A 26618-nucleotide genomic window follows, 5' to 3' on the forward strand; every position below is an offset into this window, starting at 1 on the left:
TGTCTAGTTAGGATTGGATTATCCTAATTTGTATATAATAAGTTTTCTAGTGTTAGTTTAATTTGGTTTCTTACTATAGGAATGTTGCTGATTATTTTTAATATATAGAACAGAAAGATCTATAAAAAATAGAGAGAACTTGAATATATTTTTATGCAAACTTGAATCTTATCTTCTCAAAAGATGTATATATATATATATATATATAAATACGACTAGAATTAGAATATAAAATACAATTACTTAATTGTCTCATGACTTCTATTAAATAATATTTTATTTAAATTAAGTAATTAAAAAAGAAAAACACTTGAAAAATCAAAATGAATTAGTTTTTAATTTATGTTCTTATATAAATTGATTATAAATTAATCAAATTTATATTTAGGGAAGCCCAAGTTTTCTAAAATCGAAAGTCATAATTGAATATAATTTGTGAAATTTAAGATATAAAAATAAAAATTTATACTCCAAAAAAACTACTCCCTCTATTCCATAATAATGTTAAAATGATTGTTTGGAGTTTTTTCTTTTTCATAATTCAAAATAAGTGAACTTTTTGAAGTTTAATATAAATGTTTGATATATTTTTTTTTTTTTGCCCTTCATTTACATTTTTTAGGTGATAAATTCAAGAGAGTTAATTCCTCATATTTATGATTTTTCTTTAAATTATTTCCCTTTTTAAAAATAGTTTGACAATCACTAAAAGTATAAAAGTGGAAAATACTATTTAGTTAATGTCATAATTTTTTTTCTTAATAAGTATGAGGGTGTTTGGATTGGCTTAAAAGTTAGTCAAATCTAATTTTAAGTCAGTTTTTTACTTCTAGAAGTGTTTGACAAATATAAAAGTTAACTTAAAATAAGTTGGGAAGTGTTTGACAATGTAAATAATGACTTAAAATTAGTTGAAAATGACTTTTAAAAAAAAGTAGGGGTCTTCTTCTACTTTTTATCATTTCAATTTGACTTTTTTTATTTTTGACTTAAAAACTATTTATTTTAAGTCAAAATCCAAACAGGCTTTATGTATTAACTCACAAATTCACTTAATATGGACCGAAAGAATATTTTCTTATTATAAAAGAGAAAAAAGAAGACAAAATAGGTAAATAGCATATAATAGAAAAATTGAATTCAATTTATTAATAGGGATTACTGTAATATAGAAAAAGGAGACTTTCATTTCCACTTTTCACACTTACATTTTTATACTACCCGAAATATCCTTACATAAACAAGCCTTACACTTTAAAATCAAAGGTCTGATCGTCATTTTTGAAATACCTGATACATGTGATAGTGGTGAACGAAATAAGAGAGAGGTGAACGAGATTTGGCATGTACCATAAAATATTTATGCCATCTAAAACCAAGGGTATGACCGTCATTGTCACACCCCAAATTCGGATGTGATGGCACGTGTCCATTTCCCACCGGACACGTCAGCCTAACCCAACCACAACGATAGAGAAGTAGAAATACGAGAATAAAAGATAATAAATAAGCGGAAGACTTTAATTAAGACTCAACACTACCCAGAATTTGGTTGTCACATGTACAAACCTCTAAATACAAAATTCGAATAAAAATATACAAGTCTCAGAGTATAGTTCTCGAATAGAACAAAACTAAAAGTAAAGATAACTCAAGGGCACGTCTGGAATGAACCGCTACCTCTCGAGTATGTCCCGAAGCTCAATCTGCTAAAGAAAATACTAAGCCGAATCTGAGAGAGAAATGCCAACCTACACAATTGTGTAGAAGCAAGGGTGAGTACCGAAAACCACAGGTACTCGCAAGTAACTCTAAACTAAGCAAAACTAGCAGCTACAAACAACTCCTTTCAATCCCAACCGAACCACCGAAACTTCAATCTAGCAGCAAACCAACCAACCTATACTAAACAGATCATATTCAACAGTCAAAACCAACAGTATATCCTCATCAACCTCAGATCAACAAATAAGCGCAAGTAGTTCAAATTCCACATAAGAAGGGTAAACCGATATAATCCACACATCACAGACAAAGATAAGGCAAATGCAATGCAAAATGCAATAATGATGTCATGTAGTCGTGATGCATGTCTGTCCTACGATACACATCTGTTGACGTAATCAGTCTGCGCTGAATACTCAAATCAGAACCCATGGGGGCCACACATGGACCATGTATCACCGTCGGAACCAGATCCCATTGGCATCCAAATCGCTAGCCGGAGCTAGTCCATCTCATATATCTCTAGCCGGAGCTAGTCTCAACTGTGTCTCATATCCATCCATCATCATATCAGTGTCTCAGAACTCATGCAACAGATAGTTCACATATGGGATGAATAATGAATATGCACATGTCATCAATCACAATCATATCATGATCACATCATAGTATTACACATCATCTGTCTCAATCACAACCATATCACGACCACATCATAGTATTACACATCATTTGTCTCAATCACAACCATATCACGACCATATCATAGTATTACACATCATCTGTCTCAACATCAATGTCTGTATCAATCATAGCCTACTCATGCTCTTCTATCCCCTCAATATCAGTTATCACATGACTTATTCAACAAATTCAAGTCATATAAAACACATTTAGCTCGTTTTATTCCCCATCTTTCATTTACAACAATTTCAATCAACAAATAAAACACATCCTCAATCCTCATTACTCCCCAACACAATTAGGAAAGTAGTCATGCGTAGTCTAAGAGTTTTACAAAGTTTGGAAGCCACTTGCCTTAAAACGAACTCCAAAAGTTACTTGACTTGAGCCTTTCCTTTCCGAGTATAATCCGGATCACGATAATCTATTCAAACAATTATTCACAATCACAATTCGAGTCCAATGACACCAAAATCAAGAAATTTAGGGAAAAAGGGCAAAACGGTCCAAAAGTCTAATACCGGAAAACGATACCCAATTCTGGAATTTTTTTATGTAAAATGATCCTTAAAGTATTTGGAAGCTAATGGTGAAAACCAATTTGAAAACGGAGTTGAAATCAATTCACAAACTCAATTTGAAGGAAAATCCATGTTCTTGAAGAAGCCTAAAATATTCGGATCCGAAACCCCGACTCGAAAATGAAATATCTCTTGAAAAACATCTTACCCATGCTTAGATAAGTTCAAATATGAAATTTCATCAAAAACGGAGTTAAGATCGACCTTGAAATTCTCAATTTATCAAACTTTAACTTTACCGGGAAAGTCCAAATTGTATGCGGTTAATATGATGAAAATAATCGATGAATCAATAATTTTATGTTAAAATCAGTTTACCCATAACATAAGGATCATAAATATACCTTTTTCATCAAAAAGGGAGTCCAAATCGATAAAACCCCAATTTTTCCTAAGAGATTTACGAATAGGAAAAAAAACCAGATAAAGAAATTATGAGAAAATGTCGAATTGAAGATTGAATACTTACCCTCATATTAATTCAAGAAGAAACCCGTAAGAATCACTCCATTCCGATCTCTAGAACTCCCGATATGCTCAAAATACTAAATGAACACAATCTGAGATTTTTATAACAGTACATGGCTGTTATGCACCAGAAAAACAGCAGTTAATCTTTCACTAAAAAGGCCGTAATTTCCTCATACGATAGTGAAATGACCCGATTCTTTTTTGTAAAATGTCTTAAATAATGATACGCACCTGCTCGTTCAATCAGAGCTCAATTTCATGCTCGTTGCCCAGTCAAATATCATTTCTACTCGGTAAACAATTATTTCTTATTTACGATAAAAGTCCAATCTCGGGTTAGCGAAAATGCACCAAAATTTGCAGATAAGTCCTATAATTCATGCTCAAAATTTCAGAACCTTCGGAATAATTTTTCGACCTTTAAAACTAATAATGAACCCTTTAGTTGCTACAATTTGCTGAAATAGTGTCAAAGCATCCAAGAAGCTTAAAAGCTCATCCAAAACTCATTTGGCACTTCCCGAACACAAACCAAATATGCTACCAGCTTGAAAATGACATTTCGGACTCAATGAAATCTTCGGAATTTGAATTCGAGGTCTCCTTGACCCGGTATCCGATAAGGCGTCAAGAAACTAACTTTAGGCTCAAAAAATCGAAATGCACTCGGGGACTCTAAAAATTCAACCAAGACTCATTCTAGACTTAGAATCACCCCCTGAATCCAACGGTGCCCTCGGAATTCCATTTCGAGCACCGGAACCTCATTTGTTGACCAAAGTCAACTCTTGATCAAAATTTCACAATTTTTGCAACTTAGGACCTCAAATCTTCGTTTTAACTCCAAATTCGACTCCGTAAATTCTCATAGACCCGTTTCAACATTCTAAAACTGCTGGAATCGACGGAAATTCGATTCGAGTCTCGAAACTCCAAATGACTCGAAATAGCACTTTTAACCAAACTTTAACTCTTAAAAACTCAACTTTCCAAAAACTCAACTTTTCATCAATTTTCCTTCAAACCAACTTCGAAAATACAACAATTAGGACTCGGGGCAACTATCGGGAGGGGTAAAACGGTCATTTTATGAAAATTTCCAAAAATAACATTTAGGGTCATTACAGTCATAATGTCTTCTCCAATCAATTACTAGTATAAATAGACAAGTTCTCCTTTGGTCTTTCTTCTACTAGAAATTAAGCTTCTCAAAAAAATATTTATAATGATGAAGAAAACAACGATTATTAGTGGAAACGGCAAGGATGGTGTTGATGAAGTCAATTTGACTTTTTTATTTTTTACGTAAAAGCTACTTATTTTAAGTCAAAATCCAAACAAGCTTTATGCGTTAACTCACAATTCACTTAATATGGACCGAAAGAATTATTTCTTATTATAAAAGAGAAAAAAGAAGACAAAAAAGGTAAATAGCATATAATAGAAAAATTGAATTTAATTTATTAATAGGGATTACTGCAATATAGAAAAAGGAGACTTTCATTTCCACTTTTCGCACTCACATTTTATACTACCCGAAATATCCTCCTATAAACAAGCCTTACACTCTAAAATCAAGGGTCTGATCGTCATTTTTGAAATACTTGATACATATGAGAGTGGTGAACGAAATAAAAGAGAAGTGAATGAGATTTGGTATGTACCATAAAACATTTATGCCATCTAAAACCAAGGGTATGACCGTCATAATGTCTTCTCCAATCAACTACTAGTATATATAGACAAGTTTTCCTTTGGTCTTTCTTCTACTAGAAATTAAGCTTCTCAAAAAATTATTTATGATGATAAAGAAAACAACGATTATTAGTGGAAATAGCAAGGATGGTGTTGATGGGAAGTCAAAAGTGAGAAATGAGGTTCTTCCGTTGGGTGGTTGGCCTGATCATGCTCAATTACTGTTTCAGAATCACCACAACTTCAAAGAAAGTGGGAAACCGTTGAGGTTCAAGATGTATAAGGATGGATCCTGGATGGATTTCGAGAAACATGCGATGGATCTGCTCATTTCAGCTTTTGTTAGTGGAAAGGCTATGATTGAGGTGGAAATGGAAGTTGGGTTTAAATTAATTGTTGATTTTTATTGCATGTTTGGGATTGATTTGGACACTGGGAATGAACTGCCAATCTCTTGGACTGATGTCGATGGAGACTTTTTTATCCCTAAAATCTTCATTGAGGATTCAGAAAAGATTCACGAGATTGAAAAAGGAAAGAGGAAGAAGGTAAGAAGGGAAAATGTTCATCTGTCGAGGGAAGAAGGTAAGAAGGGAAAATGAATCGGGCATTACCTCAGCAGGATACACCTCAGGTTTTCGACTTCCATAATTTGTCGAGGCTGGCTGCTTTTACTGAAACTAGGTCTTATATCTAGCTATTTTCAGCTAAGAACTGAAATTACTTGTTAAAATATATGTATGTTGGAATTTAACAAGTGTGGATTGTATCCTTTATTAATTAGTAGGTACCATATTTATCTTGATGAATGATTTATATATTTTTATGTTTTTTCATGACTCATTTCTAAAGATTATGAGCCCTCATGTGGGGGGGTTAGGTTTGATTCTTATCATGTTTATTCATCCATGCAAAAAGGTATAAATTTAAAGGAGGACATGGACCAAATCTCTAATATAAAAAGGAATTAACTAGTTTGTTCGGAAAAAAAGAAAGAAAAAGAGAGTGATTTAGATATGCTTAACTAGATTAATAAGTATCTCTACTCGTAAATTGTAGAGAGCATGACAAGTAGTTGGCAAAATAGAACACATTAATTAAATGTGATTTCAACCTTCCATTGATGGCCAATTCTATTCATGAACAAAAATCTATTTTGCTTAGGGTTTATAAACCAAGAGCAAATGTGCTTTGGGATTTATAAATCGCACTTCTACGCTCTTATTTTAAATTATCCGAAACATCCTTCGCATGAACAAACCTACTACTTTCATAAAAGGTCACAAGTATTTTTCTTTTTATCCCAATTTTTCAATGATAATCAAAATTAGTGTAATTTAACCGAGGGAGTTTGTCATATTGTGTTATGAGGATTTATTTCGTCAGTTTTTCTCGATTTTGCCTTATAATCGACAAACATCCATCAATTTTGACCTTTTTGTGTATCTTTTTTTTGTGAGTTCTCAATAAATTTTCATTAAATCTAACAAATAAAATTCAATAAATATTTTACTCGAAGTGAAAACTGTTAACTTTTGACAAACTTAATTAAAGGACTAAAACTATTAAGTTCTTACTTAAAAGACTATTTTTGAATCTACCTTCTTCCACAAATGACTTTTTTGTGTCATTTTTTCTAAACTAAAATTCGTAACAACTATGTGTAGGTAAATATAGATATTAATAGATAGATACTAACGAAGTAAACATGTGACGAAACATGTGTATCTCCTATGGGGTAAGTTTGGATTTTCCTTTTTAACACTAGGTATTAATCAAGGATTTACTATATACATGTTGTGAATAGTCTAGTTTCAAGACTATTATTTTGATTCATACAAATTGTTCACAGGTTAGCACAGTAGTAGGGGGAGAAATTTTCATGAGACGGTTACAATCTATTGTGATGATAAATTAATACGTTCGATTATGTTGAAAATTCTCTCCTCTTGAAATGAAGTTCTTCTTGTAGTGTCAATTTTGTTGGGATGAAATGGGATATATGTGAATTGAAGTGCTTTTAATAGTGTAAATTTTTTTTTGGGATAAAAAAGTATATACGTGTTATCCGTTCTCATTGATGATTTTCATCTTGAAATTAAAAAACTAAGTGTAATAAACTAAGTTTAATGCTACCTTTTATAGAGAATAAAAATTCCTCAACAGGATACACAACTTTCATAATTTTATCTTTATGACGTTCACTTCAACTTCATATCTAGTTATTTTAAGCTAAGAACGAAAAGTACATGCTGAAATATATATTTCAATTTTTACACACTAGACCTCTTACGATATGATTAGGGTTGAAAGCAGATGTACATGTGCCATTACGATTATAAAAGTTGATGATTAGTGGTAATATAATAGTCAGCATATCATGTTGTTTGGACTTCAAATATTTTTAAGCATACAGTTTCCTTTATCCTTTATATTAGGTACAAAACCGAATCAAACCGAAAAAAAATTTGACTAGTGATTTGGTTTGACTTGGCTTAGTATTGGAAAAAAAAAACCCGACTATATATAGTTGGGTTGGTTTGGTTTTAACTAAAAAAAACCAACCCGAGACCAAACCAATCCGACATTATGTATGTAATTTTAAATTTTATTTTATACATAAAAATATTTACTTTGATATAATTTTAAAATATTTCTTATACTATTTCATAGTTTTTATCTTTTAATATATTATTTCAAGTTTAAAACTTAGAATTCTGAATGGTCCAATAAAAATTATAGTTCATAGATGTTGATAATTATAATAAAACTTCAATCAAATTAATACTAATGCAAAAAGAAAATCAATTCAACACTAAGAATGACAATAATATTGAATATTTGTTATTTAGTTTTACATTGGTTTAGACAATTAAAATACATAATCTAATTTTAATTTTCCTTAAATATTTAGTAATGTAACTAATACTTATTAAACTTATTTTAGCATGATTTAGTACTTTTAAATTATGATCATTTTCATTATGACTTTGCAATATTTATTTAATATGATGATTTCATTATTATTTTTTATTGAATATTTTTGTGTCATCGGTACTCATCTCATATTGTGTTGTTTTTTTAAGAAACCTTAGATAATTGTATTTTGGTTGGACTAAAGAAATATTTGGAACACAAGTTAATTATATGTTTGTATGCAAACTTTACCGAAAAATCCAAAAATCTGAAAAAATCCGAGGTTTACTAGTTTGGTTTGATTTATAAATTTAAAAATTCGACACAATGGTTTGGTATTTGAAAAATCCGAACCAACCCGAGGTTGAAAAACCCGAAAAAATTCGAATTTTATTAGTTTGGTTTGGTTTATAAATTTAAAAAATTTACACAAATAATTTGATTTGATATTTGAAAAACACGAACCAACCCAGTCATGTACACCCCTACTTTATATAAGAATTAGCAAAACAGATGGAATAATGCTTTATGAATTTATTGAATAAAATGTATATTTAGATCGATCACAAATAAAAATATTTTCAATAGATTCACTTCTCTGATTATTTTTCTCACAGAGGAGAAGAGAAAGCAACCCTTGGGGTTTGCCTTATTTTGTCGCTGAAGTGAGGCAAAAGTTAAAGTTATAATTTTAACGGAAAAGGGTCAAAAATTGCCCCTGAACTATGCGAAATAGACCACTTATACCCTCCATTACATTTTGGGATAAAAAATACCCCCCTCAAGAGTTAACACCCCAATTTTTTAGTGACGTGGCAAGCCACATGGGACTAATCCCTCCACCTAAGCATTGCCAACTAAGATTCACTACAAAAGATCTTGACTTTTAGTGGCGACAAAGTCGCCACAAATTTCCAAAATATTGCCACTAAAGGTTATGAGTGATTTTTAGTGGCGACTAAGGCTCCAACAACCATTCGCTAGTAAAACCTATTTTTTCAACAAAAAAATATGATAATTAATTTTCGATTGCGACCTAATTTTATAAAATAAATAACTTGCAATATCCATATTAAAAACATCCAATATTATTACGAAAAATAATCAAAATTACTTCTCGATTCAAATCTCCTACTATATATATATATAATGCATCATTGTAAATTTTATACATTTACATATGACATAAAAATAAAACATATAGTGTCTTCAAACTCCTACTTAATCGATATCATATTTGGTTTTTTAAAAACAATGAAGAAAAAAACACAAAATTAGAATTTAATGTTAAAAACTTTTAGTGACGATTTTCTAGGCTTTTGTGGCGACTGTTGTTGCCGCTAAAGGTTTAGTTCTTTTGTAGTGAATCCTAGTTGGCAACGCCTAGGTGGAAGGATTAGTCCCACATGGCTTGCCACGTCAATAAAAATTTGGGGTGTTAACTCTTGAGGGTATTTGTGGTCTCTTAGGATAACAGTAGGGGCATTTTTTATCCCAAAATGTAACGAAGGGTATAAATGGTCATTTCATATAGTTCGGGAGCAATTTTGACCCTTTTCCGTAATTTTAATAATGATTTTTGGATTTTTTTAATTAAATAGGTAAGAAAAAAAAAATAGGATGAAAATCTTTAGAAACGGAGAAAAAAAATAAAGTGAGCTCTTGATTTTTGAATGTGTCATTTAATCGGGCTTAGAATTCTATCAAATATCTATATTGGTCTATATTATCCACCAATTATATGTACGCACTGTGATTTGAATTTGACAGTGTAAACTATATCCTTTATATATTGGGTACCATATTTAGCTTGATAAATGATTTAGATATATTATTTTTTTCATTAGCCATTACCAAAAGTTGTGAGCTTTGATTTGGGAATATGGACCAAACATTTAACATAGAGTTACCTAGTTTGTTCAAAAAAGAAGAATGATTTAAATATGTTTAACTTTTGGTATTTTTAAATATCTAATTTATAACTCAAGAAAATCATTTTCAAGATAGAATCATATACAAAATTTGTTTTTATATATGGTAAAAAATAATACGGTATACATGTGCAACAAATGTGTAAAAAGATTATAAAAATAATATTAAAAAACACGTGCAATACATGTTCTGAGAGATTATATACAGATAATTATGGATATCGATAGATGATAAAACTTGTCCTTAAAACTTAAAAAATCTTAAGAAAGTCATGCTAAAAATTGTGAAATACAAAATATTAGTATGATTTAAATTTAATTCATTTTTTCTTACATCTCTTCATAATAAAATTGATACATTATATATGTGATTTAATTCAACTTTTCATTTTTATTTTATTTCTATGAATAGGCATCAAATGAGAAAATATAAGACAAAAAAATAGTTTAAGTTTTTTCTTTAGTCGTAACTATTTCTTCCTCTTGTATTGTTTTACTAGTTCCTCAACTCAGCTGACAAATTACTCATGAAATTGTTCTTTAGGTCTTCTCTTTTCTCTATTAATTTTTTAATTGAACATTTTCTTGATTTTACATTGTAACTTGTGTTCTTTCTCTTCTTTTTCCTCTCTAAAGTTAAGGTTCTACAAAAATTTGAATATGTTTGTATTATTTTATTTTGTAGATGTTGAAGTTAAAGATGTAGTTATGAATCTTTTTTTGTGAATTTGAGGTTTTAAGTCATTTCTAGATTCAATTTTTATAGAAAAGGACGGTGTTCAATTTTTTATTTTAGATGAGAAGAAAGTTAGAATTGAGATTCTATTCCGAAAAATTGTTGTTTTTATTGATTATGTGTATTGATCATGGTCAATTATTGGTTCAGAATCATGAAAATTTCAAAGAGAGTATTGGAAAGCCAAAGAGGTTAATGTTCTATATGGATAGTCCGTAGGTAAATTCCTAAAAAAAATAATTGTGATGAGTATACTAGTATTAACTTTTGTGAAAGGCATGCAGTTGAATAGTAAAAAATAAGAACAATGAAGTATTTATTTTTATACTAAATTTTAAATTATAATTGAGAATTGTATAATTTACCTAGCCAATAGACTCCCTTGATTTTAACCACGAGATTCATCAATTTTTTTGTTCCAAAGCACTATTTCAATTTTTCTTTATTTTTTTCCTTAAATCAATAGATATATATCCATTGATTTTGACCCTCACAATTGACCTTTTTAGGAATGTACATCTTCTAATGTGAGTTTTTGCTAATTTTCGTTATATCTAACAAACAAAATTCAATAATATTCTACAGGAGATTAACAAACTTGTTACTCTCGCAAATATATCTAATGGTATGGTTCTTGTTTTAAAAAAAATAATTAAGAGATAATAATCAGAAATAATTAATTAAATATTATGATATAAAAATATAAATTCATACACCATAAAAAATTATTATTATTATTATTATAAGTGTAACGACCTGTTCCCGTCGTTATAGAAAAGCCAACGGGCGAAAATTGGAGCCATAAAACTTTTTTGTAGTATTTGAATTTTCCCAACCTTGTCCAGATTTGGACGAAATCGGAGTCATTGAGGTGTAGGGAAATTTGGTAATAATCGGGTGAATCTTTTATGATTTTGATTACATGAGTAGTTAGATAATTCGTTAAGGAATCCGTACGACTTTACGGAATTGAATTCGGGCGAGTAGAACTCCCGGAATCAATCTTAGCATAAAGGGTATTTACTAAGCGTCGTGGGTTAGAGGTGTGTTGTGAAATGAGAATTTTGGAATTCTTGAAATAACTCTCTGTCTCGAGAATGCCGCTTTGGCGCTGTGTTTTGCTGTTGTGGCGGGCTCGACGCGAATTAAAGTCGTTAATAAACTCCTAAATGACCTCATTATGCACTTTCTGACTTTTAGAGCTAAGGAACGACCCCCAGGCGACTCCTACTCGTTTTTCACCATTTTTTAGGCTAAAGGTAAGATTTTCACTCCCCGAATCCGTTTTTCGATCCATAAAACGTAATAGAATGGGTGAATATTTATGGGGGAAGGTTTTGTTATAGATTCTATGGTGGAAACAACCCTAATTTGGATAATTGGGATCATGAGTTTGATCTAGGGTTCATAGAATTGTTAGTAATCTGGGTAATTAATGATTGTTTATTGATTTCCGTATTATATTGATTGTTTGTAGACCAAGAACAAGCGGAACGAATCCGGAAAGGGAAAGATCAAGTTTCTTAGGGTTTCAAGCTTGTTTCAAGGTATGTGATGGTTGTGAATCTATGATTGTGTGATGTATGCTTGTTCTTGCTTCATTATGATACTTGTATATGTATGAATGTTGCAATATTGATCACACTTGTTGTAAATGAAATAGATAATTGATGAATGTCATGAAATCATGACTTAAATGTATGATCTTGATGATATACTTGTGATTATGATTGTGGTGTGTGAAGGAGACCGGTTGCCACATTCCGACATAACTAACTTAGATCAATTGCCACGTTTCGGCATAAAAATGGGATCGATTGCCACGTTCCGACATAAATATGGGATCGGTTGCCACGTTTCGGCATGTTAACTGTTTGGGTTTGGGTTCCATGAGATCAGAGGACCAGTGATTTGACATAAAATGTGAAGTTGTTCGTTGTTCGTAAATGTTGATAATATTATATATGTTGATATATATGCATGTGATTATAATGTTGTTTGACTTGTTTATGTTGCACTAGTGGGATAGCCGCGTGATCCTACCAGTGCATGTGGTTGTGTACTGATTCTGCACTTGCTCTTATTTTTGTTGAGTATAGGGCATCTTCAAGCGGCTATTGACAGACCTCACTTAGAAGATTAGTGATCGTCGCTTCAAATTCAAGGGTGAGCCAATTCTTCCGGGCTACCATGGAATTCTCTTTCGTCTACGTCCACCATTTCCGGACTTAGACATTTGTTTTAGCTAGTTGATTAGTTCATTAGTTGGGGTTGTATCCCTTTCTTGTTTAGACTTGGTTCATTGTTAGAATGTTTCGGTACATTGACTTCTAGGTTCTAGGTTATTCTTCCGCATTGTTAGTTATTATTGTTAGACTTTTGTTAGAGTTTATGGGAATTATATTTTTATTTCCTTAGTGTTTGATTTAAATGCCTTAGTTTTTAGATTATTTTTCTTGGTTTGGGTTGTAGTAGTGGTTCTCCCACCGAAGTGTTAGTGTGGGTGCCAATCACAACGGTCTGGGTCGTGACAATAATATATTTATATATATATATATATATATGCTGTAAAAAATAATGTGTAATTCACCTGCAATATCCGTGCAACATATACGTGCATAGAGATAAAATATAGATTAATATAGATATCAGTAACTAGATACTTACGAAGTATTATTTATCATATAATTGACTAAACGATACATGATATACAAACATTCTTTCTCATAAAACAAACCGTTACAATTGAAGCAAACCTAAAACTAAGGGTAAGATGATCATTTCCTTTTATTCGTCATCCTCAATCAAAAATAGCATAAAAGCTGAGACGTAAAATAAAAGTGCTCACTAAATTTTTTATTTTTTTCTTCTGTTAGATACTCATTTGTATTGCCAAAGTTTCTTTTGTTTCTTCATTCACTTAAGTTCCTTTGATTTGTTGCTTCTCATCTCGTTTGTATTGTCAAAGTTTATGCTTCTTCCTTCACTTAGGTTCTTTTGATTGTGCTTCGATGATCGCCGACAATAAAGTCAATTCGATTTCACCTGTTTTCTATAAAAACAAAGTGGAGATAGTTATTCCTTTCGAGAGGATAACTGGTGGCCAGAGGCGAATCTAGAATTTGAAGACTACATGAGCACTATGGATAACTCATGCACGTTAATTAAAGCATGTCACCAATATCAATTCGTGTCGCAAGTTCAAAAGTACCAGCCCCTTTATTTTTATCCATTTTTTTACAAAAAGTAAACAAAAAGAAACATATTAAGTAGAATTTGAACCCAATTTCATTACCTCAAAATAAAGAGACAGTTGATATTTAAACCAAACCACCTAATTAGTTTTAGTATGACATTAAGCCTAATAAAATATATCTTCTATTCAAGCTATATATATATATATACACACATATATATATAACTTTTTTCGAAGTTCACAGGTGTATGTGAACCCTCAGGTAAGTAGATGGGTCCGCCTCAGGGTAGAAGCGGCAACGATACTTGATATCAATCAAAAAAAATTCAAAATTTGATTCGATGACCATTGTTGTTATTTTTTTTTATAAAAAATAAAAATTTGTAATAACTTTTGGCTCATTAGAAAAGATCGAAATATTAATTTTTTAATGTTTCTTTAATGAACTCGTCCTTAAAGACTTAAAAATTAGACAAAAAAATATCATGCGTGCTAAGAATTGTCAAATATAAAATGCAATTAGAATTTTTGTCCAAAAATTATAATAATTAATCTAACCTTATTACTTGTCAACAATCACGTTTCTCACACCCACAGTTTTTAAATTATCCAAACTTTATTTCACATAAAAACAAAACGTTACAATTGAAGCAAACTTAAAACTAAGGATAAAGTAATCATTTCCTTTTATACGTCTTCTCCCAACAAAAAAGTATTGTAAAAATTGAGACGTAAAGAAACTCACTTAAGTTTTTATTTTTTTCCTTATGTTACAGACTCGTTTGTATTGCCTCTTGTTTCTTCCTTCACTTAAATTCCGTTTCATCTCGTTTGTATCGCATTTTGTTTCTCCCCTCTAAGTTCTTTTGCTTCTCCTATAGCTTGTATCACTCAAAGGAAGTGTATGATGTCGATAGGTTCGATCGGTTCCAGTTCTGCTTCAATGATCATCGGCGATGAAGTCGATTCAATTTCACTTGTTTCCATGGAAATAAGGTGGAGATAGTTGTTCCATTCGAGAGAACAGCTGGTGAAAGCAGAGGCAAACCTAGAATTTGAAGATAATGAATGCACTATCAATAACTAATGCACGTTAGTTAAAGCATGTCTGCCAATATCGATTCGTGTGTTATTTTATTAAACATAGAAATATAAAACTAATGTAATAACATGTAATGAATTAAATAACTATAACCTCAAAATAAAGAGGCACCCAATATTTAAACCAATGCACCCAATTAGTTTTAGTATTATATTAAGGCTAATAAATATATCTTTTGTGCAAACTATATATATGCACATATATATACATAATATTTCCCGAAGTTAACAGGTGTACGTGCACCTTCACGTAAGCACGTGGGTTCGCCTCTCGATGACTCTTGTTGTTATTCCTTTTTAGAAAAAAAAAATTGTAACAACTTTTGGCTCATTAACAGAAATTGAAATATTAATTTTTTTTAAATTTTCTTTAATAAATTTGTCCTTAATGGCTTAATAGTTATAAAAAAAATATAGTGTGAAACATTGTCAAATATAAAATACAATTAGAATTTTTATCATGAAATCATAATTACTAATCTAGTCTGGTCAACAATAACATTTATCATGTCAATAATTTTTAAATTATCCACATATTCTCTTAAATTAAAACAAACCGTTACAATTGAAGTGAAGTTAAACTAACGTTAAGATGGTCATTTGCTTTTATTATGACAAAAAATCATAATTACTAATCTTATCTGGTCAACAATCACATTTCTCAACTCCATAAACTTTAAATTATCCAAATATTCTCTCACATAAAAACAAACCGTTACAATTTAAGTAAAGTTAAAACTAAGGATAAAATGGTCATTTGCTTTTATTCGTCTTCTCCAAAATCAAACTTAAGAGTAAAGTAACTGACTTAAATTTTTGTTTCTTCTTACTGTTAGAGACTCGTTTGTATCTCATGCCTTCTGTTTTTTCCCTTCGAGAGGACAACTTGTGGAAGCAGAGGCGAACCTAAAATTTGAAGACGATGGGTGCACTATCATAACTAATGCACGTTAGTTAAAACATGTCACTCAATAATTGATTCGTGTGCTATTTTTATTAAAATAAAAATACAAAATTAATGTAATAACATATAATGAATTAAATAACTATAATAAATATAATTTGCTTTGTGAAGTGTTGATTTTTTATCTTCACTTTATAGTTTGCACATGAGGTCGCAAGTTCAAAACTACCAACCCCTTAGTTTTATTTATTTTTTAAAATACGAAAAACAACAAAAAGAAACTTATTAAGTGGGATTAAACCCAATTTCATCACCTCAAAATAAAGAGATACCCAATATTTAAACCAATGCATCCAATTAGTTTTAGTATTACATTAAGGCTAATGAAATATATCTTCTATTCAAGGTATATATACATAATTTTTTCGAAGTTAACGGGTGCACGTGCGCCCTCACGTAAGCACATGTGTCCGCCTCTGGGTGGAAGCAGTGACGATATGATATAAATCATAATTTTTTCAAAATTTGATTCGATGATTGTTGTTATTTTGTATTAGAAAAAAATAAATATTTGTAACAACTTTTGGCTCATTAGAAAATACTGAAATATCAATTTTTTAAAATTTCTTTAATGAATTCGTCCTTAAGGTTTTAAAAAAAATCATGCTAAAAATTGTCAAATATAAAATGCAATTAGAATTTTCTTTAGAAAATCATAATTATTAATCTAATCTTTTTATTTGTCAACAATCACATTTCTCACACCCGCAATTTTAAATTATGCAAACTTTCTTGCACATAAAAATAAATCGTTACAATCGAGCGAACGTAAAACTAAGGATAAAATAGTTATTTTCTTTTATTCGTCCTTTCCCATAAAAAAGTAGTATAAAAATTGGGACGTAAGGAACTCACTTAAATTTTTATTTTTTTCCTTCTGTTACAGATAGTTGTTCCTTTCGAGAGGACAACTTGTGAAAGCAGAGGCGACACTAAAATTTGAAGACGATGGGTGCACTATCAATAACTAATTCATGTTAGCTAAAGCATATCAGTCAGTATCGATTCACGTGCTATTTTTATTAAACATAAAAATATAAAACTAATGTAATAACATATAATGAATTAAATAACTATAACCTCAAAATAAAGAGACACCCAATATTTAAACCAATGCACCCAATTAGTTTCAGTATTATATTAATGCTAATAAAAAATATCTTTTGTTCAAGCTATATATATGCGCATAGATATACATAATTTTTCCCGAAGTTAACAGGCGTACGTGCACCTTCACATAAGCACGTGGGTCCGCCTCTCGATGACTCATGTTGTTATTCCCTTTTAGAAAAAAATAAAAATTTGTAAATTTTTGTTTCTTCTTACTGTTAGCGACTTGTTTGTATCGCCTGCCTTCTGTTCTCCCTTCGAGAGGACAACATGTGGAAGCAGAGGCGAATCTCAAATTTGAAGACGGTGGGTGCACTATCATAACGTTAGTTAAAACATGCCACTCAATATTGATTCGTGTGCTATTTTTATTAAAATAAAAATAAAAATACATGTAATAACATATAATGAATTAAATAACTATAATAGATATAATTTGCTTTGTGAAGTGTCAATTTTTTATCTTCACTTTGTAGTTTGCACATGAGGTCGCTAGTTCAAAACTACCAACCCCCTTATTTTTATCGAATTTTTTTTAACGAAAAAACAACAAAAAGAAACGTATTAAGTGGAATTCAAACCCAATTTCATCACCTCAAAATAAAGAGACACCCAATATTTAAACCGATGCATCCAATTAGTTTTAGTATTACATTAAGGCTAATAAAATATATCTTCTATTCAAGCTATATATACACACATATATACATAATTTTTTTCGAAGTTAATGGGTGCGGGTGCACGTGCGCCCTCACGTAAGCATGTGTATCCGCCTCTGGGTGGAAGCAGCGACGATATATGATATAAATCCGAATTTTTCCAAAATTTGATCTAATGATCGTTGTTATTTTTTTTTCCGGAAAAAGGTCAAAATTGCCCCTGAACTATGCGAAATAGACCACTTATACCCTTCCTTACATTTTGGGATAAAAAATGCCCCCGCCATTATCCTAAGAGACCACAAATACCCTCAAGATTTAACACCCCAAATTTTTAGTGACGTGGCAAGCCAAGTGGGATTAACCCCTCCACCTAAGCGCTGCCAACTAGGATTCACTACAAAAGAACTAGGGAAAATTACGTGGAAAGACCATCCTTAAGACTTAACTACATAAATAATAGTACTTTTTCAGTATTACAAATATGAAAGTTTTTTTTACATATATAGCAGTTTTAAATAAACTGATTAGATAATTTTTATTATTAATAAATAGATATATTAATTATCTTCTTACATTAATTCAACCGTGAAAAAAGAGAGGATAATTTTAAATCACTCTCTCTTTATATCTACAGAATTCTAAACGTTCTCAAATACATTCAAGTCATTACTAATCTATATAATCTTATCTCAGAATTCTTCAATTGTTGGTCGAGTTTAATCATTCATTTGAGATACGGTTGGTAACTACTGGGTAGTTATCGAAAGTGTTCATCGCTTCATCTCTTCATATTTAATCTCAATTTTTTTTACGTTTTCACATAGTTCAGGTATGAGTATTATAATATTATTGAGTTTTTCAATTCTTTTTATGCATTTTTTCTGGTAAACTTCATCTTAATTGATGTATATTGTTTCTTTTTATACACAGCAGTTTGAAAAATGGTGAAGGAAGATTCATCATTTGAAATGGAACCACACGATGAATTTGTTGAGATGGTAACACCTGTTGGAGAGCCAAACTTTCATTTGTTGTCTCCAACACCTGTGTCTGATTCAAATTGTTATAACATTCAAAGTGTTTGTGTTTTGCCGTTATCAACAATTGATCATAGTGGTGTTGATCGTCAGACGGAGGAGAGGTCAAAGGAGTACCTGAGAAGGAGAAAGTTAGAAGAGATCAAAAAGGGGAAATATATTGCACTTGATCCTAAAGATCAAGGTCGGAGTGTCAACGTCAAAAGGAGAAAATTTATTGAAGTTGCACCACATAAATCTAAATTGAAGGTATTGTTTTCATGAGACTTTTTGATTCAACCTAACTACTTTAAATAGTATTGCTAACGTGAGAACTTAGGAAAGTACGTAGTAGTTTTAAGAATTTATTATTAAACTTCGAGAATTGTGTAGAAATATCCACCAACAAGTGGATGTTACTTTAATAGGAGTGAATTGTCTTTATGCATAACTTATACATGTACGTGCATATATTCCATAAGAGCTTATTAATTGCAGTCATATAACTTCTATACTATTGTCACTGTTAGTTTTAAAATTTTCAACTTTGTATTGTGTTGCAGAATTGGGAATTTTATTTTGAAGTTGGCAAACATAAAAAACCTAAGCTTGGCGCTACTAATTTAGATTTCGTCAAATCGTTTGAAGAGAAGTTGACCAAGAGTCAGTTGCAAATATTTAGTGACACTTGTTTTGGATTTTTTCTCAAATTGCCTCCAGTGATTCTTCAAACACAATTGATACATTCCTTATTGATGATGGAGGTTGTTCAAGAAAAAACTGATGAGATTTGGCTACTAGTGAATGGTTCGTTGATACATTTTGGGTTAGGTGAATTTGCCATTATGACAGGACTAAAATGTAATGGAGTGGCGCACAAAAATTGTAATTCATGGAAAAAAAATAACTTGATTGATCGTTGTTTTGTTGGCATTAAAAAGATTATTGTTCAAACAATAGCTGATTTTTTTTAAGGTAAACGTTGGACAAGTGATCAAGATGCTGTCAAAATTTCGATACTTCATTTTATTAACACGTTTTTGTTGTGTGACCTCCTTGAAAATAAAGTACCCAACTGGCATTTTGAAATGGTCGAGTCCGGTGATTATGAAACTTATCCGTGGGGAAAATTAGTATTTCATGAGACCTTTGCATCCTTGAAAAATGTTTTAAGAGGAAAGATTGGAAAGAAATTTAATAAATTGTATGGCTTTCCTTTGGCATTTCAAGATTGGTTTTATGAGTGTTGTGCGCAATCAAATGAACAATTTGCTATTATGATTGGAAAAAGGATCCCACGAATTCTAAGTTGGAAAGTGTTATCTAGCCCAAATGCAACCAAGGTTTCAGAGATGCTATCTTCCACAAAGGTGATTTTTTCTTATACTTTATGAACAACAACTATGAATAATTATATGCTTAATTTGTATTGTTGTTAAATTACGTAATATGTAGTTGAAGGTGAGGAATATTTCTGCAACTTTGTTTGAGAAGTCTGCGATGAACTTGAATGATTTAGTTGGCGATGTTGTGGTGAATGATGAATCAAATGGAGCCGAAGTTGCAAGTCAATTAGTTGATGACGACTTTACTACACCACCTCCTGTCTCAAGCAAAGCGAGCAGAAAACCTAAATTTGTACCTCCTATGAATAATATGAACTTGATTGATGAGATACGACGCATATCTGATGGACAAAAGGAGTTAAGGGAAGACTTTCAAGTAGTATGTGAATTTTCCTTCTTTTTAGGTGTTAATATACTATATTCGTGAAAAGCGTTTTGATTATGTTCTTTGTTGATTAGCTAAAACATAAAGTTCATAGTTTAAAGAAGCTCATGATGGAATATGATTCAAAAAATTTCAACGCAATTGAAGTTCTAAGCCAGAAATTTGATAGAAATAATGATTCTAAGCTATTCAATTAGTATCTAATTTTTTTCGATCAGAATATGTTTATGCCTATGTGTATTGTATGTCTTATGTATTTTTAACTAATATCAGTATGAAGAATTTAGAGGCAGAGACGTAAATGTTGATTGTGACGAAGAATATTATGAAAATAATATCAATTGTGACCAACATGTTACTCTTCACTTAGACAATATTCAAACCATCAACGAAGATTCCAACAATGATGTCAAAATTGGTATGTTAAATCTTATTTCAAGTATAAGCAATGTTATTAATAGAAGCTTATTCTAGGTACATAAGCAGTATTCATTTGAATGTAATGGGATCTTTATACCAATAAGATATATTATTCGAGGTATAATATACAAGTAAAAATATATATCTATAAAAAAAATTCAGTTTTATATTGTATCCTTGATATATGTTCTTAGAATAGGCAACTACTAACCATTTGTGAAATTATATTAATTTTATTTGTTATACATTTTCAGTTGGCGAAGTTGAAACTAGGGAGTTAGATCCAGAACTTTTATCGTCAGATTATATTGATGTCCCGGAGTCTCAGATTCATCCATTTACATGTCGAGTGGCATGTAAACAGATTGATAAGTCTTGTTATCCAGAGGTAGAACATATTGTGACAGGACATCTCACACGAAATAGGTGTCCCGACGCATTTCACCAATCTCCATATCTGAATAGTTATGGATCAGGTGACAATATGAGTGGAGGAGCCTCTTCCAAGAGTATTGTGACAGGGGTTCACCCTTTTGGAAGTTTTAATATGGATGTTGATTGTTTAAAAGAGATGGGTGAATTTAGAGAATGGATGAATGAAGGTCGCAGACCACGTAACAAGTTAGTATTCTATTATTTTTATAGTTGTTTGTGTTGTTAATTATAACATATTTCTAATATACAAACTTATAATTATAGGAAGTATCCTTATATTAAAAAAGACAATACTCTCAATCCTCCGTTTGAATTTGGAAAGACGATTATCAGCAAGAAAGATTGGTTCTACAAGTTTGCGTTCAATGGTCAATCTTTGGAAAGTTCGGTATGTAAATATGAAATATTGTGTATAATTAGTTTCGAAAAATGAGGGCTTAATGTGATTGATTATTTGGTTATAAACTATATAGTAATATTTGGAATTATATGCAGCATTTGGATGTTATCCTTTATTATCTGAGAAAGAAAGGAATGCACGATGAAGTTCCAGTTAAGTTCACCACAACTGATTATCTATTTGATCTCAAGATAAAAGCTCTTTATAAGAAATTCATTGAAAATAATGGAGATAGCGATGTGGTGAAGCCTGAACATGATATAGCCAAGTACATACTTGGTGAATTTGTGTTTTCTAACAGGCTGTGGCATACTGTTGATCATATATTGTTTCCTTTCTGTGTTGATGAACAATGGGTGATGGCAAGATTATCTTTTAAAGATAGATCGATATATGTGTATGATTCGATGGGTGATGTTGCTTTTAGAGCCAATATTCACAGTTTTGTTGATGCTTATAGATTTATTATCCCCTCTTCCTCTTGATTTTGAATTTTTTTGACAAAAGGACTGATATTCAATTAAATGATGGGTCGTATAAGAATAAGGCATTGGTTGATCCTTTCAATGTAGTGATGATTGAAGATTTGCCGTTACAACAAGCTGCGTAAGTGCCCTTTATTTCTAAAATCACTAAAGTATACATGAGTAAACTCTTTTAAATTTTTAGCCTTTGATGTTATTTGATTTTTCTTTATTACAGGGATCGTGGCATTTATGTTGCACTGTTTGCGGCAAGATTTATATGTGGTAGTAATGTGTTTGACAATGAATTTGATGTCAATACACAACGTATCAAGTTTGGCTCGTTGCTGTGGAATTATGGCAAGATGAAACTAGAGAAACATATTACCAGTGAATCTAAATCGTCAGGAATAATTAAAAAAATGGATTGCATGAAGCGTTATTATAATTAGCTTATATCTTATGAAATTAAGAGGAATAGTATTAAGGCTTGTCCATTGTGAATGTTTGAGTCACTGATCTTTCATAGTTAGTTGGTATTATGGGTTAACTTGAACTAGTATATTTCTTTGTTTATTTTAGTTAAGTGATGAACCGATATACTATTTTTATTTTGTCATATTCTTATGATGAAGTGTTCTTTTTATTCTAATTTGGTATTAAGAGTTTTTCATGCCTTAAAGTCATCTGATTGTCTTTATTTAACAATTTTTTATTTCTTATTTGATAAGTTTGTAATATTATTCCTAGGCTGTAGGATCTGATGCAATGATTATTTGGTACTTATGGTAAGCACATTAGTGACTTGAGGATTGGTGCCTATCCTAGGGTATTTAATCCCCTTGTTTCAGGTTCACAGCTAGTATAACGCGGAGTATTGACACTGAAAAACAGGATACTTGCTGATGCTTCAATAACTGCAATATTCAAGATCCAGGCAAACTTCTAACATAGGAGATTCAAGAATATCTATTCTGATATTGGAAAAAAGATACCATTGCAACAACCACAAAAGGCACATCATCAGGAATTACCTCTGCTAAAACCCTGCTTCTGAATTGAAACCGATCAAACTGTGATGGTGCTACAACAAAAGCTGAGAAAGACAACTAGGTTTCTGTTGCTCCATTTACATTGTCCTCTGTCTGGAAGTTCAATAACTTTCAACAGTACCACAATAACAGGCACCCAGAAGACATAACCTTCTCAAGGTAGTGCTATACCAATTTCTCATGCTCATTAAGCCAGATCGTCTTCTTCAATGCGAAATCATAAGAAGAAAATACATTATTTCATTTCAATTTGCAAGTTTTTTGACAACTACATTCGAAATGACATCTGATATATATATATGATATAAGTTAAACATACAACAATTGAAATAAAAACAGGAAAAAGTCTTCAAACATGAGAATCGACACATTAATTATAAAAAACTAGAGTCAAATAAACATAAATACTAGCCAACTATGTTCTATAAGAAGAAGGCAGAGCTAAAATTTAAGAATTAAATATGAAAAACTATGCTGTCTGTGGAATGTTTCGGCATGTCTGCCTATTGTGACCTTGTTGTCCACACACTCCGCATGTAATTCTTGACTTCTTTGTTCTTGATTCACCACCATTTTTGTAGCTTATCTTTTGTGGCCTGCCAGGTTTGATTTTTCCCTTGGGCGGTAGGACAATATTTACTGCGACATTTGGAGGAATTTTCCATATACTCTCGTCGGAAATAGGATACATTGGAACTTCATATGTGTTTAGTAGGTTATATTTCTTGTAGTATACAGAACAATATTCATATTCACTCATGTAGTATTTTCTCACGATAGCCAAAGCATGCTTACACGGCATTACATCCATTTGAAATTGCCTACATGTGCATATTCTTTCATGCATATTGACTACATGCCGTTTACCTCCATCATAAACTGTATACAAATATTCCGTTGACGGGACAACCTACATTACAATAATTGTTTTTAGAGGTAGAAGATCAAAGTTTATACAACGATAAAAAATGAGATATCACAAACAGATCACATACCATCATTCCCTGTGATTCCTTCATTTTCTCCCTCATTAGGTTTTCATATTTTGTGCTTAGTGTTGTGCATGTTGCAATTGCTTCATTCCTGTTTGTATTGTTCCAACGACCAATCATCTTCATCAAGTAATCCAACAAATCATATATAAGAAGATCTCTGGCCTCTTTATCAGCTGCATTAACAGATTCTGCAATATTTGAAGTCATCACCATGAATGTATTGACATTGGAGTGTGCAACCGACCATCTGTGATATCCAATTTCGAATAAGTATTCTTTCACCCTATTGTCAATGCTATAGGTCTCAGCCATGTAATGATCGAATTCCTCTGTTGTGTATACATTAGCCATTGCAAAAAATATTTTTCTCAGGACCTTATGGTGCTTCCTGAAATTTTTCTTAATATTGCCCCAAAGATGGTATAAGCATACACAATGAGGCACCCCTGGATACACTTCAGAAGTGGCGTTCAGAATGCTTTCATGCCTATCAGATACGATACACATACCTTCTCTTATGCCATAGGTCTCTCGTATCCTTTCGAAAAACCATTTCCACGATGCATCATTCTCTGAATCGACTACTGCAAAAGCTAATGGAAGTATTTTACCTGATTCATTGATAAAATACATATATAATGAATTAGGCTTTAAAATCATGTTTAACTATTTCTAATAATAGACTATGTATAATGTGAATATGTAGGTAAGATTCAGGAAAAAATTATCCTAAACTCATTTAATAACCAATAGATATTCAATTTAATCTAACCTGCCGCATCCTGTGTGCAAGATGTCAAAATTGTTCCCCTGTAGGCTGCTTTTAAGAAACTACCATCAACAACAACAGCAGGCATGCAATACTCCCATCCTTTAATTGAGGCGTAAAGAGCTATATATGCATATAAAAAACGTCCATCGTCTGTCTTTTCCAATCTTGTAACAGATCCAGGATTTGTATGCTTCACCATGTACAAGTAGCTAGGCAACTTTCCATATGAATCTCTAGGTTTACCTCTTAATATCTCTAGTGCCTTTTTCTTTTGCCCTTCATGCCTTCATGTAGTTCAAATCAACACCATATTGATTTCTAATGTCACGTTGTATATCGGCTGGAGTATATATTGTCTTAGGATTGTCAACATTGCTTGTTAACAAGCCTCCAACAAACTTTGAAGTAGCATGACGTTGTGAAAAAAATCTTGATTCATTTCCACATGTGTGAACATTGTAAAATTTTCTCACCTTGAATATATTTGAATTATTAAGGCTGGAAGACTTAAAATACCATGAACACTGATAATCAACACAAACAAGATAATACCTGCAAAGTTGATTGACATCATATCGTGATTGTAACATATTATAGAATAATAGTCCAAGGATCATTATGATCAAGAATTCTGAAGTTTAGTAGTTGTAAAAATATATTATATATGCTACATACATGATAGGACGTTTTTGAGATTTTACCATGAATTCTTCCTATTTATTACATGATTATAGGTTTCTATCTACGAAACAAATAAAATGTCTTCTAACATCGCCAACCTATTACTCTCAACTGATCTCCTCGGCATTAACTCCATGGATGTGGATTATAATTGAAAAGATGAAGAGCTCAGTAAGGAGACCACAAATAAAACCAAAGTCATGCTGGTGGAACAATCTGGGATATGGCTATTATATGGTTCTATTACTGAAAGAAGGAAATATGCAAAGAGTACTGCAAAAGGGACCATGTTTCATTAACGGATACTTCCTATCTATGTGGATGTAGATGCTTTGGTCACACCAACATAACATGTACACAATAAATTACCAACGAGGTATACACATTAACAGAGGCTGCGAAGCCAATTGGTTATCAAACGCAACATAGAGACTCCAAAGAGGACATTATTAATGGAGACGGGAATTATATAGTGACGCCTTGGTAACTGGTCAATATTGAATACTAGAGATACGTAAAAATACTGAATTGCAAGGACTTTTAATGTATAAGTTACTTGATTATGTACTTCACCGCATTTATACCATCCGTTATTTGAATTCAAATATACTATATACCAAGTATTTTATACTTGAATATTATACCACGTATTATATATTGAAATAAACTCTTTAACAAGCAAAACGCAGTAAAATATACTTTATACCAAGTAGTATATACTATAATATATTTTATGCCAAGTATTATATACTAGAACATACTATATACCAAGTATTATATACTAGAATATAATGTATAGCAGTCAGCTACCAGAATAACAAGTACTAACATGAATTTTATACTAACTTATAAAATAATTTTTACTATTTGTTGAAGTTCA

The 26618-nt window shown here is 31.3% G+C and overlaps 2 protein-coding genes across 3 annotated transcripts in view; both read left to right on the forward strand.

Moving 5' to 3' along the window:
* Positions 1–26618, forward strand: part of LOC125840824 (ergosterol biosynthetic protein 28) — a 233934-nt gene that overhangs the window by 164653 nt on the left and 42663 nt on the right. The gene's annotated exons all lie outside the window — the stretch shown is intronic.
* On the forward strand, positions 21424–22690 carry LOC125840799 (uncharacterized). Its single transcript, XM_049519770.1, has 2 exons — positions 21424–21560; positions 22477–22690. Exons 1-2 carry the CDS (start codon positions 21424–21426, stop codon positions 22688–22690), a joined length of 351 nt encoding a protein of 116 aa, XP_049375727.1.

This window comes from Solanum verrucosum, unplaced genomic scaffold (genome assembly GCF_900185275.1).
Source record: "Solanum verrucosum unplaced genomic scaffold, falcon-dt-bn FXZP01000283.1, whole genome shotgun sequence".
NCBI classification, from domain to species: domain Eukaryota; kingdom Viridiplantae; phylum Streptophyta; class Magnoliopsida; order Solanales; family Solanaceae; genus Solanum; species Solanum verrucosum.

Coding starts and splice junctions, on each gene's coding strand:
- LOC125840799 (XM_049519770.1), top strand. CDS start 21,424: ATGAGTGGAGGAGCCTCTTCCAAGAGTATTGTGACAGGGGTTCACCCT. Junction 21,561..22,476: donor GGTCGCAGACCACGTAACAA/GTTAGTATTCTA, acceptor TCTTTATTACAG/GGATCGTGGCATTTATGTTG.